Raw genomic sequence first — 15,376 nt, forward strand, 5'->3', positions numbered from 1 at the left:
CTGTTTCTCCAAAGTTGGTCTGTATCGAATTATTGCGACGCTGACTGACAGCACAGGTCAACAGCAGAAAGACAATTTGCATTTTCATTACGTTCATCATTGACTCGCTTCTCGGTTTGAAACGCTCCTTTGCACATGCACGCGCACGCGCACGCACACGCACACACACACACACACACACACACAAACAAACGCTAGTGGGTTTGTGCACAGTTAGGACAGAGATACACACTTGCTCTGTTTCGATTTAATTTACCATGGCAAAGATAATCATCATACAAAATAAACATGAACTTTGGTTTTGATAAAATTGCATTTATGACTATAATGTTAATGTGGAACTCCAGCCATGCAGATATCATTCCTTGTTTACTTTTTGTGACAGGTGAGGCTGGTGGTGTTTGAACCCAGAAGCTGACAGTGACATAAAAGTAATAAATAAAATTTATTAAATAAAGAATCAAAGTAACAAAATGAACAATTGAATCAATGTATTATACTTTATGAAAATGTTTTCTCACAGTGCTTTGAAGTCATAACACACGGTGGATCCAATCCCATGCACAGGTGATGACAGGAGCAATATGAACATACGTACTCATTTGCCTTGTGTGCGGATTGTTTTGACAGACCAGAAGCCTTCACAGTAAAAGCAGAAGTCCTGTGAGCATTGAGATCACGAAGCGATGCCAAAGGCGGGGTAAAAAGGCCTGCGGGGAGTATGCAGGCTTGTGGAAGTGACACTGTGACTGACAGAGCCACTGTCCCTTTGTGTGACACGAGCGCGGAACGCACGGAGGTGACAAGCTCCCCAATGCGTCTGCCCACGGTCTGCAAAAGAGCTCATCTGTGCACTGCGACTATTTCACACAATCGCTGCCAAAACAGACAAAGAGAGCGGCTGTCTTTTTATGTCGCTCTCCTCACTATGCTCCTGAATTCCATTTGAAAGCCCAAAAAGTTTGAACTGAAAAGATCTGTGGGCATTTTTCGTAAGAAATAAGGTCTGTCATTCCAGGACTGGTCAAAAAACACATAAGAACCTCGAATGATGGTTGAATTACACGGGATGTTGCTATGAGAGTGGACTTCTTTACATCGGAACCTTGATTCATGAAAGACCCGACTTAAAAGTTCTTCAACATGCGAACTGTTACCACAATTCTTCAAATAAGATGCAGGTAAGCTCTTAAAGTGAAGTTCACTGTAAAATGGAACATAAAACAAAGGGAATTACACAGTGTGTTCCAAATCAAAACACAAAGTCTTATGAAAGTCTGATAGCATTATGCAAAGACATTTAGACAGGCTAACACTGCTAGCATTGATTTAGCGGTACAGTAGTTCTAATCTAAACCTTTGGCAGTGTACTGTAGATTTGAACACAGACAGCAGCAACACATGCAGACAGATCATACAACAATATTTACAGGCATACATTCTTAATCCTCTGTGGAAAAAAAACTAATATGAATTAACTCCTTGCGTGTTTCAGCATCAGTTGTGTAGTGTATGTCTGTGTGTATTATGATGCACCCTGGTGGCCAAGGCAGGCAAACTATAAGGATCATGATGCATTAACTGTTCAATTTATTACTTTCTACATACAGTACCGGTAATTATGTAAATATTGTATTTTTAAAATAAAATCAGTAAATATTGTATTTTTTAAATACAATATTTATGGAGTGCTAATTTTCTTATCAAGAAACATGCGTCAAAACTTTTTTGGGGTGGGGCTGGAACAGATTAATGTCATTTGCATTAATTTCAGTCAAAAGATGATTTACCCACACCACTGCAACAAACGAATCAGACTGTGATATCTGTTTATTAAGACAAGTGGGATCTGTTTAAAATTGTGAAAAATGCATAAAAAGCCTCCTTTGAACATGAAACATACATCCATTGTGCAGGTGTACCTAATGAAGGGTGCACGGAGTAACTTTTTGCCAGACACTTTCACTTGTCGTTGTTACGGTCTAGAAGATTTAACTTGTCAATTTCTTTTTGTAGTACCATGAAGGAAACACTAGAAACTCCCAATTTCATTCAAGATTCTTTGTTACACCCCTCGGCTTTTGTTTTCAAAGAGCAGATCCTCATCTCTCTCTCACTTTGGGAGTGAAGCATCCACATTCCTCGATTCCAAAACCCTCTCCTGCGCGGAATGCCCTACTTGCTCCTGCGCCAATTTCCTCTAGGGGGAGAGAGGAGGAAACATCTCAAACAAAGTCAGTACGCGCCACATTCACATCTTACCGGCTTGTCTTTTCTTGAGGAACTAAACAGTAGGAAAGGACAGCGGTAAAAGTCGGAACAATGAGAAAGTACGAACAATCGAGTCGCCCCATTAGGGACGACTTCAGACAAGCTTCTGATCCTAGCACAAGTTGACTCCCTCTGGATCATTTTAACAGCGAACAAGCATCCATCCTTACTTGCCATCTAACTGCGTCCTCGTGTATTCGCCAAGTGAAACATTGCAGTATGCGGAGCAAAGATTTCACCAAATTGGGTTTTGGTTCTCAGCGAGAAGTGTGATGAAACGTTGTCATCAGCTGGTGCAGGTGGCAAATGGAAAGAAGAACAAGAGTGACTGATTCGATCTACTCTCTACTTTGCATTGTAATTTAACCCTTTCAGGGACAGCGGTTACTCCAGTGGACTGCTTATCATGCTATTAGGTTACAGGGTGCATGAACGGGTTAAAAAAAAAAGTGGGGGGGGAAATTAATAACAGTTTGTAAAGATTGCTCCTGCACTGTGGATATAATATTTTCACTAGTTAAGGTGAAACAACGGGTAGGGCAGTAGGGACTGAATTCAAGAAAGCCATTGACATCAAGAGGGCCTCATTGCTCACAATCACTGTTTGTTCTCAAAGGTGTTTGATGAGGTTCTTCCAAACCACACTCATACGAGCACACCCCTCATGGATCTTGCTTTGTCCGCTGGGAACAGAGAAGGGTTTTGGCCAAACAGTTCATGAATAAAACATGGGGGGCATACAGAGTGCAAAATGCCACGATAAGAGGATAAGATTGAAGGTGAGTTAAGGGTCCCAACCAACTGGATTGATTATTTATCCATCCATCGAGTATGCTACAGTGTACAGAACAACGAAAACAGTAAGCGCTTTCTAGGTTGTTGTTTTTTTTTCCCCTGAAGATTATTGAATGTCGATTCCTTTCAATCCTACTTTTTACGCCGACAGAAAGTGACGGTCTAGCTGAATTTCATAAATCAGTTTGGGGGGGGGGAAAATTTGGATTTGTTTACTGTAAGTACATTGTTTGACTACACTTCTTGTGTTATCCATTGAACTTGATCGCTTGCTCTCCCTCTCTCAATATACAGTGGACCCCCGCTGGCCGCGCATGTTTGACGCACATTGAAATGGATTGGGAAAACAAAAAACAAACAAACAAAAAAAAAAAAAAACCTCTTCCCAAAAATTATGAGAAACCTCGATAGGAAAGATTCTAAAGTAATACCACATTCCTTTTAGAGCGCGAAGATCTCTGGTTATTTTTTCTTTTTAAGAATCCACTCATTCAATCCCAGGTATGTCTTTATATACAGTATTTAAAAAATAATAATGATGATGACGTTGTAGGGTAAAGACAGGTCTGAAAATGGCTGGTACTGAATGAATTAAATGTCACCTTCTTCACATTTTACAGGACACGATGTGTTTGTCACTGTGGAACAAGCGGAAAACAAGCACTAAAACATGCCATTTCATGGCAGCGTCCCCTGTTCCCTTTTGTCTCTTATCGCCGATTCCCTCTCAGAGCTATTTCAGACTATTTAAAGGTTGTTCTTCAGCCGAGAGGACGGAGCGACGGAGCTTGGCAGAGAGCTAATTGAAATCAGCTGGCACCATTAGCAAGCTGCCACGGCGGCTGACAGCAGAGGAGGGCGAACAGCTGATGATGAACAACGCAATGCTGATGACTTTTTATCACAACTCGGAGCACAACTTTGTGAACAAGAACAGCCGCAGGTGGAAAAGCACATTAAAAGTATCGCTCCCTTGCATACTGATGACTTTTGTGCTAGCACAAAGACAGTAGCTAATATGGCAAATCCCTTCTATTTACAGAGAAGAGGGACAAAGCCCTACAGCGAATAGATAAAAATATGCCTGACCCCCCCCTTTTTTTTTGCTGTTTTTGTGTTCAGTCCAAAGCCAGTTCTAATATAGTAATATTGTTTTGCCGACATCTTGTAACAGACTGCTGCCAATCAACAACGTAAAACTGAAGGGAGGAGCATCATTTCATCAGACCACAGCATTGTCTGATATATAAAAAAAAAGTGCTTTGCCGCCATCTTATGTCATTTGTAGGCAATTACAAACCTTTTTGGGTGGCCATCAGGGTTCATTTCTTATCCCCTCTGAATAGTGGGTCTTGCAAATGTATCACAGAGACATAAAAATAAAAATTGAGCAAAAGCTTGTGGTTCGAAAAACTCCTAAATTGTTGCACTCATAGGTCAAGGTGCAACTGTAGATGAACTTGGGTTTCACTGTACTGGATCTTTTTTTTTTTTTAATTCACTCCTCAGATGTTGCACCAGTCTTGTCTGCAAAGGTCATCGAACACAAACCAATGCTAAATTCTGTCACACACGAGATCTCCGTAAAGATTTACCTTTTTAGTTTTATGTTTGGCTGATTTGATCATTTTGTTTGATAAAATTTGTTTGTATTGATTTGTTTATTCATTCATTCACATTACTCACATACACGTTAGAGATAGAGACAATGAATCAAAGAATGTAGAGTATAGCCGTGTGACTTGCATTGCTCCTTGTTGGCCAAATTGGCACCAGCTAAATGGCCTTTCAACTGATGCAAACTGTGACAAAAACAGCGAAAATCTTTTTAGCTATAGTTACTTATGTCATTACTTTGTTTTCATAATGTACAATATTACAGATTGCTACTCTTCACATTCGAAAAATACATTACAATTATTTTTTAGATAGGAGCAATTTGAGTTGATCACCGTTTTTGTGGCTTGGTAATATACCTGTGTTTATTTATTTATTATTATAGGTGGGGGGGATGCATAAACTCTTACCTCATTCAATGAGTATTATATTGGATCCATGTAATCGCAATTGAACTTTGAAGGGCAAAAATGGATGCCTTTTGTGTCCCTACAAACGTGCATTAAAATATCACAGTCAGGGCATGCTGGTGGTAATTTTCTGAGTCTTGCCAACAGAACGAAAATATCAAATCGGGCCTAAAAAGGTATCTTTGCTAGCATCCACCTCACCGCGCTGTGGATTTGATTTAACTGCTGCCGTCTTTATTTCCCCCGGGCTGCACCGCTATCACAATGAGGCAGACGGTTGGAGCGGGCGGAGGGGTGAGCCATCTTGCGGAATGGCAGCGCTCCCGTGGCTGTGCAATATGTGTGCAAGCAGTCGCTGCTGGCTAATGGCTATCTGATTGATTAAACAAAGAGAGGAAGAGAGGGGAAGGAAGTGGAGATGAGGGGGCCAAGTAGGTTGCCGGCCTGTTCTATCTGAGAGTCTTGCAGCCACTGAAGAAGCATGTTTGTGCACCTTCATCACTCCTACGTGTATACGTGTTTATTTGTGTGGATGAGACACGCAGCCCGTTTTGCGTTCTGCCCGAGGTCCGAATGAAGGCTGCTTATAGTGTAATGAGAGATGTGGTCATATAATGGAGGAGGGAATTAGGACAACGTGATGCAGTTGCTGGTTAAGAATTACATTATTGATGGGCCAAATGCTGCCAGCGCCGAGTGGGACTACAAAGAGAGGAAAAAAAATCAACTCTTTAAATAAACCGCTTGGAATTCTGGCGTCGATTTGGCGCAGAGACAGGCACACATGCATACACACATGCACACGCACACTTTTGTGTACGCATCAATATGTAAGCGTTAAAAGTCTCCACGTTCCAAAAGTGAGAATGGTTAACTTTTGACATTTGTATGACAGTTAAGAATCGATGCTACCTTACACCATTGGTAGAAAAATTAATTCGCCAATATCACCATTAAATGCCTTTGATCAGCATCACATCATCTAAATGTAGCAGACTAATGAAACTTTGAGGTCTTAAAATAGGTTGTCAGAAATTTACAATGATAAGTCTAAAATGTGTTTTACCTCATTTTGGCCCCGCACTCTGATTTGGTAACTATAGTGTGCTTGAAGTAGTTTAATGATACCATTAGTTGTTGCGTTGGACTGGAGATCCATCTAAAATGTTCTATCTAGTGGATGGATTGTAGATTGCGTCTTATAATGCAGTGCGCCCAATGCATGAAAAAAATTACAAAATAGGCCATTCATTGCCAGTGAGCCTTTTAGTGTGGAAAATACGATAGTGTTTGTTGTTAACAATAGAAAGTAAAAGTAGGAATAAAGCCCTACAGAAAATCAATGAATGGCGGATTCTTACGATCGAGTTTGGCCTCTCTTGTTACTCCTCTGCCCTCAGTAGCCATTCCCACAGCTGCCAAACACACGCTGTTTAACTGCTTCTCCACAACCGCCGCATTTGCTTGTTGGAGCTCAAAAGATGATTACAATAAACCATAAGAACCAGGAGAGGCACAAAAGAAAAAAGTGAATTACTTAACAGAGGCTATGATTTGTGGCCTGTTATTTTCGGCCACTTTTATTGCAGCTATAGAGATCGCGGCCTATATAGAACAAATTCATGTAAACGCGCTGGGCGCATCATATAGTAACCAGAACATGCATCATCTTCACCCACAACCTTCTTGTCGAGCAATAATCAAGACTTTATATAGATTCCACCTCATAAGACATGAGAATCTTTCTCTTACTCTCGCTTTTGACACAAGCATCTCACAAAAGAGCTCATTTCCGCCCAAAACACTGCTTTGCCGTAAAGCACAATGAACAAGTCTTCCATGAAATGGTTTGTTTAATGAGCTGACTCCTTTCAATTTCTCCATCAAGGGTAAGTTGGTACAGCTTGTCTGTTTGAATGTGCAACACGAGCATGGGGGCGGGGGGGGGGGGGGCTACTGTGTTAAAGCCTTTCATTAAAAACACAAGGCCTGGCACTCTAGTGTTGCTGTGTTTGTCCCTAGAGGATGCCTGCCTCCCCCCCATCCCCCAAGCTCAACACGATCAATCCAACGAGGCAGCGTAAAGAAAGATGGATGGATGTGAAGAGTAGAAACTGGAGGATGGATGGCACAGGGATGGAAAGGGGTAAGAGGAGGCGGGGGGAGGGGGGGGGCAGCCGGGGACTGAAGCATGGCAAACAGGATTGATGGCAGAGTACTGCGCAAGCAAAGAAATCCCTTCATACTGCCAACAAGCAAGCCTCCGGTCGGCCGCTGGGAGGAGGAGTTTATCGGAGGAGGCGAACTGGCGAGAAAACTCGACACGCATGGTGCTGAGGCGGCCATGTTGCGAGAATGACCGAAGTCACTCACGCTCAGCTGTTGGCAGCCTCACCTCCGAATGAACCTCATTAAGTCCAAGGTTGCGCTAATAATTCATGCGCCACAGCGTAGGCAGAAAGCATGTTTTGTCTGAGCTCTTCATTGTCATTGGCGTTGGAATTAAAGGGCAATCAGGGCAAATTAAAAACGCTCACATTTTTTTCTTCACATTCTGTACCTCAAACGTCTTTCCCAGTGAAATAAATAGAGATGCCAAATCTTTTTTTTTTTCTTTTTTGCCAAAGATAAAGAATAAATTCCTGTGAGTATTATGGTCTTTGTCTACATCAAGGTCATACCAGATTTGATTTTTCATTAGTTCGTTTTTTTTTTTTTTCATTTTGATGGCTTTTTAAATGGAGTCGTTTTAATTTGTTTGTAGAGCAGGTTTGTTCGTTATGATATATGGAGTATTTTTCGAATGAAAGATTAAAAAAAAAAAAAAAAAAAAGAGGTCACTATGGATTGTGTCAAACAGTAAATTGCAATTCTCAAACTACTGAACTTCTTCTGTACGGGCGCACAGCAATAGAGAATTCAGTTTAATTGAAATGAAGTCCAAAAGCTCTTGCAGGTTATTAATTGTCAAAGATGAAAACGAAGGGCATGTTCATTCCTAATTATAGTTAGTTTTACTATGTTTAAAAAAAAAAAAATGTTAACATGATTATTAGTGATGAACTACTACTTGATGCAAATGAGAAATAAAATGCAGTGCACTTATTGGATGCAGAGCAGAGGCTCTGTTGATTTCCTCCTCTACATTGGTGCCTCGAGATACAAGTTTTATTTTCTCCTTGATCAGGCTCATGGAGCAAAATACTTGGATCTCGAAAAATCTGTCCACCGTTGAAATGAATGGAAATGCCATTCATCATTCAATCAATTATCTCCTTTATTTCTGGTGTGTTCCGTTGCCACGTGGGGGCAGTATAAGACTGGAGGCTCAGTCCCTCTCTCAGCTCCCCAGTACAGAATCAATAGTGGTTATTTTTCACAGAGGATAAAGAATATATGAACGACAGTATTCTTATATGGTGCGTATACTGCATCGTTTGCATTAATCTCTTTCTTTCTCTCTCAGTATGGTGATAAAAAAATGTTTAGTACGACAAGTACTTTGTGATTCAAGAGATTAAAAGCAGGTGAAATACTGCAAGTTTTGTCCACTGAAGCTCCTGTGGCACATTAGTGTAACTCTCCTCATAAACACCCCGACACCATGTAACCGACAGAGGCCCATTAAGCACTCATTACATGGCCACTCATACAGCAGCAGCAGCACATTGTGGCAGAATAAATTGGGCCCGAGCTGGCATGCCGGAGTGCTTGAGCAACCTAATGGAAACACGCTGAGAGGAAATGAACATTTTAACGTAGACGTCTCAACCCACACAGCAGAACCTACTTAATGGGGCAGAGTGGCCTTTCAGAGATAACGGAAGAGGGAGAGCTGGATGTGTGTATACTGTATGTAGCTAGAGCACGTTGGAAACCACACTACCCAAAACAACAACAATGACAACAACAAAAAAAACATCTTTGCCAGCTGGGATTTTGTTTCACATCATTTTTCATTTCAATCAGTGATGTCCTGAGGTGAGTCTGATGGAATGGATTTTGGCTCCACAGAACAACGTCTTTTCCTGGAATTCCTGGAAGATACAGCTGGACTGAGAAAACTAATGATCCACATTAAGGTAAACTACACACAACAATGACACACTGAAAGAAGTCCCTTGTTCACATGTAGGATTTCCATAAACAAATGCTCAGGAACTCAGTGGTTTAGTGAATATGACAATCTAGAGCTGCAAACCTTTCAATATACTGAGCACAAGACACAAGATATGGAGCACGATGTAGACCCGGAGAACAACTTTTTCAATCACCGAGGAACTTCATTGTCCAATTGATAAGAATGACAAATGATCAATTATACATATTAAGAGACCGTAGGTGTCTGTATCAAGGTTATTATGGTTAATGAAATGACATCCTGAGGGAGCTACAGGTAGATCACTATTCTGATTTCTTGGATGTAGTATTTTAAATGTTCTATATAGCGTTTTGTTACAGCTGCAGCTTTTGTGAAGGCTCAATATCAATAAAGCTGTATTGTATTGTATTCCCTTTAGCATAGCTTCATCTAGTGGATGGATAACCTAACCGCAGCCGAGGCTCTATATTAATAAAGCTGTCTTGTATTGTATTCTTTTTAGTGTAGTTCCATCTGGTGGATGCACAGCGCAACCGCAGCCATTATTCTATTGTCTGTATTCTATGCGCCTTATAATGCAGTGCGCCCTATATATGAAAACAGTTTTGAAATAGGCCATTCGTTGAAGGTGTGCTTTATAATCCAAAGCGTGCAGAAAATACTGTCCCTAAAAATATCTGATAGTATCACCACTTTTCAAGGAATGCAGTAAAGTCCAAAGAATTAAAAATAACAACAAAACAGCAGAACTATAAACATTTCAAAGGTTGAATTTTCGGAACATAAAATTATCAACTTGTTCTGAACGAAGAGGAATACGTCGTGCATGGACCCTGTTTACATGTTGACCGATAGATGGCATGTTGGCTCTGTGTGCTTAGCTTAAAATTCAGTGAATGAAAAAGAAACCTTGATGAGCGCAAGCACCTAATTTAGCAATAATCGAGAACGCGGATGAGAACAGACAAGAGGGAAAACTTGGGCATTTCAAGAGAGATTTCACTGTACGGTAATATGGATCATTTCCTGTACTTGCAGGTCAGTGTGTGAACATAGAAAGTCATTACAAACATGTTATTACATTTGAAGGCAGGAGGAAGGAAGGAAGGAAGGTAGGTAGGAAGACGGCAAAGACAGTACGCTCCAACTTGGCCGCATAGTTGGTATTTGTGACGGGAAGGGAAGGATATCTGGGAGACAATAGAGGTCTTAACCGGAAGTGAGTCAGCACTGTTGCCACGCTGTAGAAGAAAGTGTTGGAGATGGGCAGGCCGCCACTCCGACACCATCAGCCATCAGACAAGGACGGAGGTAAGTGTCACTGGAGCCCTTCTTTAAAGCACAGACAACTTTAAGAGCAGCTTTGAATAGTGGAGATGTTCTCTACGCATCTCTTTTCCATTACATGGATATCCATTAGCTTTAGCTGACGTGATTACGATTCTTCCTGGAGTCCATTTTCACCATTTATCATTATGTAATGGATGACAGCTTGCGCTAAGTGTAAATTCATAAATACCTCACTCCTCGAAAGCTTTCAAAGTGGGTGTTGGGCGCAGATTTGGCAGCTTGGGGTTTTAGCTCAGTGGTTAGCGCTCTCGATTCCTGCGGCGCAGGTCTGCAGCGAGGTGCGGCTGAACGGCACAGGAATCGGTTAAGGTGGTGTGGTGACCCGGTGTGAGAGTGAGGTTTTCGTGGGGTGAACGGATGCTAGCTTGTGGCGGGCAAGTGTACGTTATCAAAAATTCACTACTTGAAGCTTTCAAAGAGTGTGCTAGCCTGTGAGTTGGCGACCCAAGCTTTTAGCGCAGCGGTCGTCATGCTTGAGTCCCAAGCCTGTGATGCAGTTACATTTATATTTACCGTTAAATAAATGCACGGCGTGAATTTAGCTAATGAGTGAAAACATTGCCTTTCCAAAACCACCACTTGTCAGGAAATCAATAAAACTGCATGTTTGATGAGCCATTATTAACATTGCATTGGCAAAGACAGCAAGCCAGTCCTACATTTAATATTGGTCAACAATTTGGAAAAAAAAGAACAAAACCATTTGAACAAGTGAATAATATTGTCATGTTCCGTATTAGACAGCAGGTGGCAGGCGTTCACTCTGCCGCCTGCACACCTGCTGCCCATTTGTCTGTGATTACACCTGCTTTATCTAGGCGCTCCGGCTGTCGACTCATTGCCGGAGTATTGCTTGCCGTGCCACTGCTATTGCCCATGCTCGTTAACCTTACTCGTATTCGATTATTGTTCGCTTACACTTTCTTCATCCCATCGGGATTATTTAAAGACGCATATTTGAGCTAGTACATTATCTTATCCTTTTCCTTGCCGTTCTTTGCAAGCGCTTTGTGTTTTCTCGTTACATTATTTTCCTGGTTCTTGTTTTGACCAGCGTTTTCTGTTGTCCTTTATTCCTGCCTGCACCCCTGCTGCCCATTTGTCTGTGATTACACCTGCTTTATCTAGGCGCTCCGGCTGTCGACTCATTGCCGGAGTATTGCTTGCCGTGCCACTGCTATTGCCCATGCTCGTTAACCTTACTCGTATTCGATTATTGTTCGCTTACACTTTCTTCATCCCATCGGGATTAATTAAAGACGCATATTTGAGCTAGTACATTATCTTATCCTTTTCCTTGCCGTTCTTTGCAAGCGCTTTGTGTTTTCTCGTTACATTATTTTCCTGGTTCTTGTTTTGACCAGCGTTTTCTGTTGTCCTTTAAGACGGTATTTTTTCGTTTGTAATAAATATTATTTTTTTGAGACGAAGGCCTTGTCAGTGTCTGCTGCTTCGGGGATCCACTTATTCTTGTTCGCTCTGTTTGCATACGAAGCAGTCCTTGTTTCCTGCCTTGTATGCAACGTGACAAATATAGAGTGTTCCAAATTATTAGGCAAATTATATTTTTCTCCGATTGTCTGAACTTAATGATGCACATGACCAGCGCATAAGTTTAAAGCCATCAACTATTTGAGAAGTGGTCACAAACCTATTTGAAACTTCAAAATGATTGTGTGTCATTCGCAGAGTATTTGGGAAATCCACAGAAAAACAACAGTTGCAAAAACATTTGGAAAGCATCTTGCTTTGAATTTGTGGCAAGATATGAAAATGACCAAATTTTGACAAGGGGGGGTCCTCGCTATCGAGCCTTAATTTTATTTTTTTTGTAATGTGTATGGTGCAAAGTGATAAAAATCTGTAAAAAGCTACAGAAAATAGCTGCGGTGGTGCCTCAAGATACAAGTTTGATTTGAACCACTTTTATCTCAAATCATTTGTTCCCATTGAATTGAATGGAACCTCGAGGAGGAGACTCCTTTGTGTACAAGGTTGGCAACTGGTGGAAAAGCATCTTTTTTTTTTTGTTTGTTTTTTTTTTTGCCACTTCCCTGAGGAAAAGTGCAAAAGATTAGTAACCCGTCACCAAGTGATCTGTTTCCGTCTGCACTTGCATCTCTCTTTGCCTGCGACAACACACTTTACTCTGTGACATCAAGTGTGACAACAGCGCTTGACAGCCTTGCTGCCGGTTTAAGTGATTTCAAATGACTGACCCGACCGGCCGCTTTTCATTCTCCTCGCTCGCGGAAGCGAGCACCTAAAGCTATAGAGCCGCGTTCAAAGACGGGTGACATTCTCGACAGCGGCAGACAACTGCTGCTGACAGCTGTTGTCATATGAAATTGTGAAAAAAGAAAAAAAAAATCTGTAGGGAATGAAAACCACAGTGTTCCTTTTTCTGCTCGTTTGCTTTAAAATGAATGCCGAGTTAAGAAAAAAAAAAAAAAATACACACGCGGCAAGTATTCTGCTTGTTGGGAGATGTGAGGTTTGCTTCCTTTTTGCAGAAATGGGCCGCACACGTTTGGTTCCTGAATTCGTCTCGGTGAACAATAGCTGGATGGATCTGTTGCAGCGCTGCCTTTATTGATGTTGGCATGCGGCTGCTTTTCCATTCGGGTCGTTTTACATTCGACACCGCCACTGTTCCTCAACTAGCCTAGTCCCAATTGGTAAGCCGTCCCTTCCCTCCAGCAAGGCCGTTGCTTGGAATCTGCTGATTTTAGTCTTTCAGACAAACTACATTGAACACGGTGTTAGTGGCTGGTAAACCACAGTGGAATTTATAAAAGAAGAAGAAGAAAGTAGTTCAGTTTACACATAATCAATTTTTCAGACGGTTTCCATGAAAACGAGATCTGAAACCGCATAAATGTTGAGCAACAAGAGCACTGGGCAGACCTCTGCCAAGGCCAAACAATAATGGCAGGGAGTTGTAATGCATCAAAATAGAGGCAATGGAATATATGGTCATGCTTTCAAACACGCTCTTAGAAAATTACTTAACACCCCTACATTTCTGTAGGTAGCACTAAAGTGCTACCTAGAGAAAATGTTCATAGAAAATCATTTTTCAGTGGACCAGCATAGAAACAGGTATTAAATACAATCCATACAAAACCGTGGTCCCCCCCCAAAAAAATATTTTTAAATTATTCTCATAGTCTGAGACCCGGACCCAAGGGGACACATGAATTATTGCCTTGATGGTTGGCCTCAATTGAAGCCGCCACTCATCATGCAGAGCGGTTGAGCCAGTTAACAGCTAGCCAACCCCACCTTCTCATTCGCTCACTTTCACATCACTCAACAGACCAGACCCACCTTTTGAAGTCACACACGCAATCAATGTCACGGCTACTACAGTGCAGAACGTGAAAATGGCGGCCCCAAGTGGACAAAAATAATACCTGCGTCTCATGTGTTTATTTTGGTACTGTATCCCCGAAGCATGAAAATAGATTTAAATCTCCTGAAATTAACCCCCGCAGTAAACGAGGGATAAATGCCGTCCGTTACACTGCAAGGCTTTAAATCTGACACTTTTCTGGCAGCATACTGTATCAGACCTTTGTGTATGGAGCTTAATATTTGTGTTTTGACATGGTGTTTATGTTAATGAGTCCACCAACCGAATACACAGTGCAACAATCGGTGAAACATCCTTAGCACCATTAGGGCCGCAAGTCACAGAGGCCACCCTGTTGTATAGTCATTCATCTTGTGCATTAGTGCTAACAGACAATGCTATCGGTTTTTATTTTTAATGGTTTAGCTATGACAGAGGCGACTGACTTTAGATAAATGTCGCTTGACGAGTACATACAAACATTCTGATATCGACACTAAATTGGCACAGGCACTTGAGATGTATGTAAATCCTGCCCTCATTGAGGGGTTTTAACCGAAATACACAGTGATTGATGAGAAGCTACCGAGAAGTAAATATTGTCCAGAACATGGATTTTACCCCGAGTTCATTTACAAATGAAAATTTGTACACAGGGGAACTATTAGAAGGAAAGTACTTTCCTGTAGAACACAATCACTTCTCAATACAGAGAACAGGAAATGTGCTTCCTTGCCATTGTGTTGTAGTTTTTTTGCTGCCACTGGGCTGAACACCAGAGCCTATTTAGATCACCAGAATCCACACGTCAAGAGTATGAACTTGTACGCCAGCCAATGACTGTTATCTTTAAGTGTTACAAAGGATGTTATTGTCATTTTGCTGCGCTATGCAATAGAACCGATTTACTGCAAACACATGGCGGATGAAGATGCAATCATTTGTAAAAGCCTGATTAATAAAAATAACACAACAAATGTGCTTCTCGGAATGCTGCGCTGCTCCTACTAATTAGGACAATAACGTCTTTTACAATCAAACAAATGATCCCCTTGTTAAGGGTCTGGCAATGAAAATCTACGAGCACTTGCTTGAAGTAGATGTCTGGACGGAGGCCATTTGAACCACTTTTAATCATCCGATCATAAAGTAGCTTTTAGAACCTAGAATCTCATCTGGGGGTCCTGCCAAAAATAAAGATTTGGGTAGAGTAATGTAGCAATAAGAGAGGAGGCAGTTTACAACGGGTGATTCAAAGATCACAAGATTAGGGGAGCAGGTAAGTTTTGGGGCAAGGGTACAGATGATAAGGGGGCATTTGATCGAGGAGGCAGTGTTGGGGCGTTCACATTTTAACATTCAAAAATCAGGCATGCAATCACACACGCACGCACACACACACACACACACACACACACACACACACACACACACACACACACACTCACACACCACCCCCCCACCACACCTCACACC

General features: G+C 41.5%; 1 protein-coding gene and 1 long non-coding RNA gene across 3 annotated transcripts in view; one reads left to right on the plus strand and one right to left on the minus strand.

Moving 5' to 3' along the window:
• Positions 1-498: 498 nt before the first annotated feature.
• Positions 499-15,376, minus strand: part of LOC109511409 (uncharacterized) — a 38,274-nt gene continuing 23,396 nt past the window's right edge. The window contains exon 3 of the long non-coding RNA XR_002167324.1: positions 499-1,204. This is a non-coding gene — a long non-coding RNA (uncharacterized LOC109511409). The remainder of the gene's footprint in view (positions 1,205-15,376) is intronic.
• LOC109511407 (uncharacterized) overlaps positions 10,378-15,376 on the plus strand; it is a 14,001-nt gene continuing 9,002 nt past the window's right edge. Inside the window, exon 1 of one of the 2 annotated variants that reach the window (XM_019862490.1) lies at positions 10,378-10,506. In XM_019862490.1, the coding sequence (XP_019718049.1) occupies positions 10,458-10,506 (49 nt within the window). In that variant the 5' untranslated portion in view covers positions 10,378-10,457. The remainder of the gene's footprint in view (positions 10,507-15,376) is intronic. The other variant, XM_019862488.1, reaches the window with a different exon arrangement.

The sequence above is a fragment of the Hippocampus comes genome, unplaced genomic scaffold (assembly GCF_001891065.2).
Source record: "Hippocampus comes isolate QL1 unplaced genomic scaffold, H_comes_QL1_v1.1 scaffold7, whole genome shotgun sequence".
Taxonomy (NCBI): domain Eukaryota; kingdom Metazoa; phylum Chordata; class Actinopteri; order Syngnathiformes; family Syngnathidae; genus Hippocampus; species Hippocampus comes.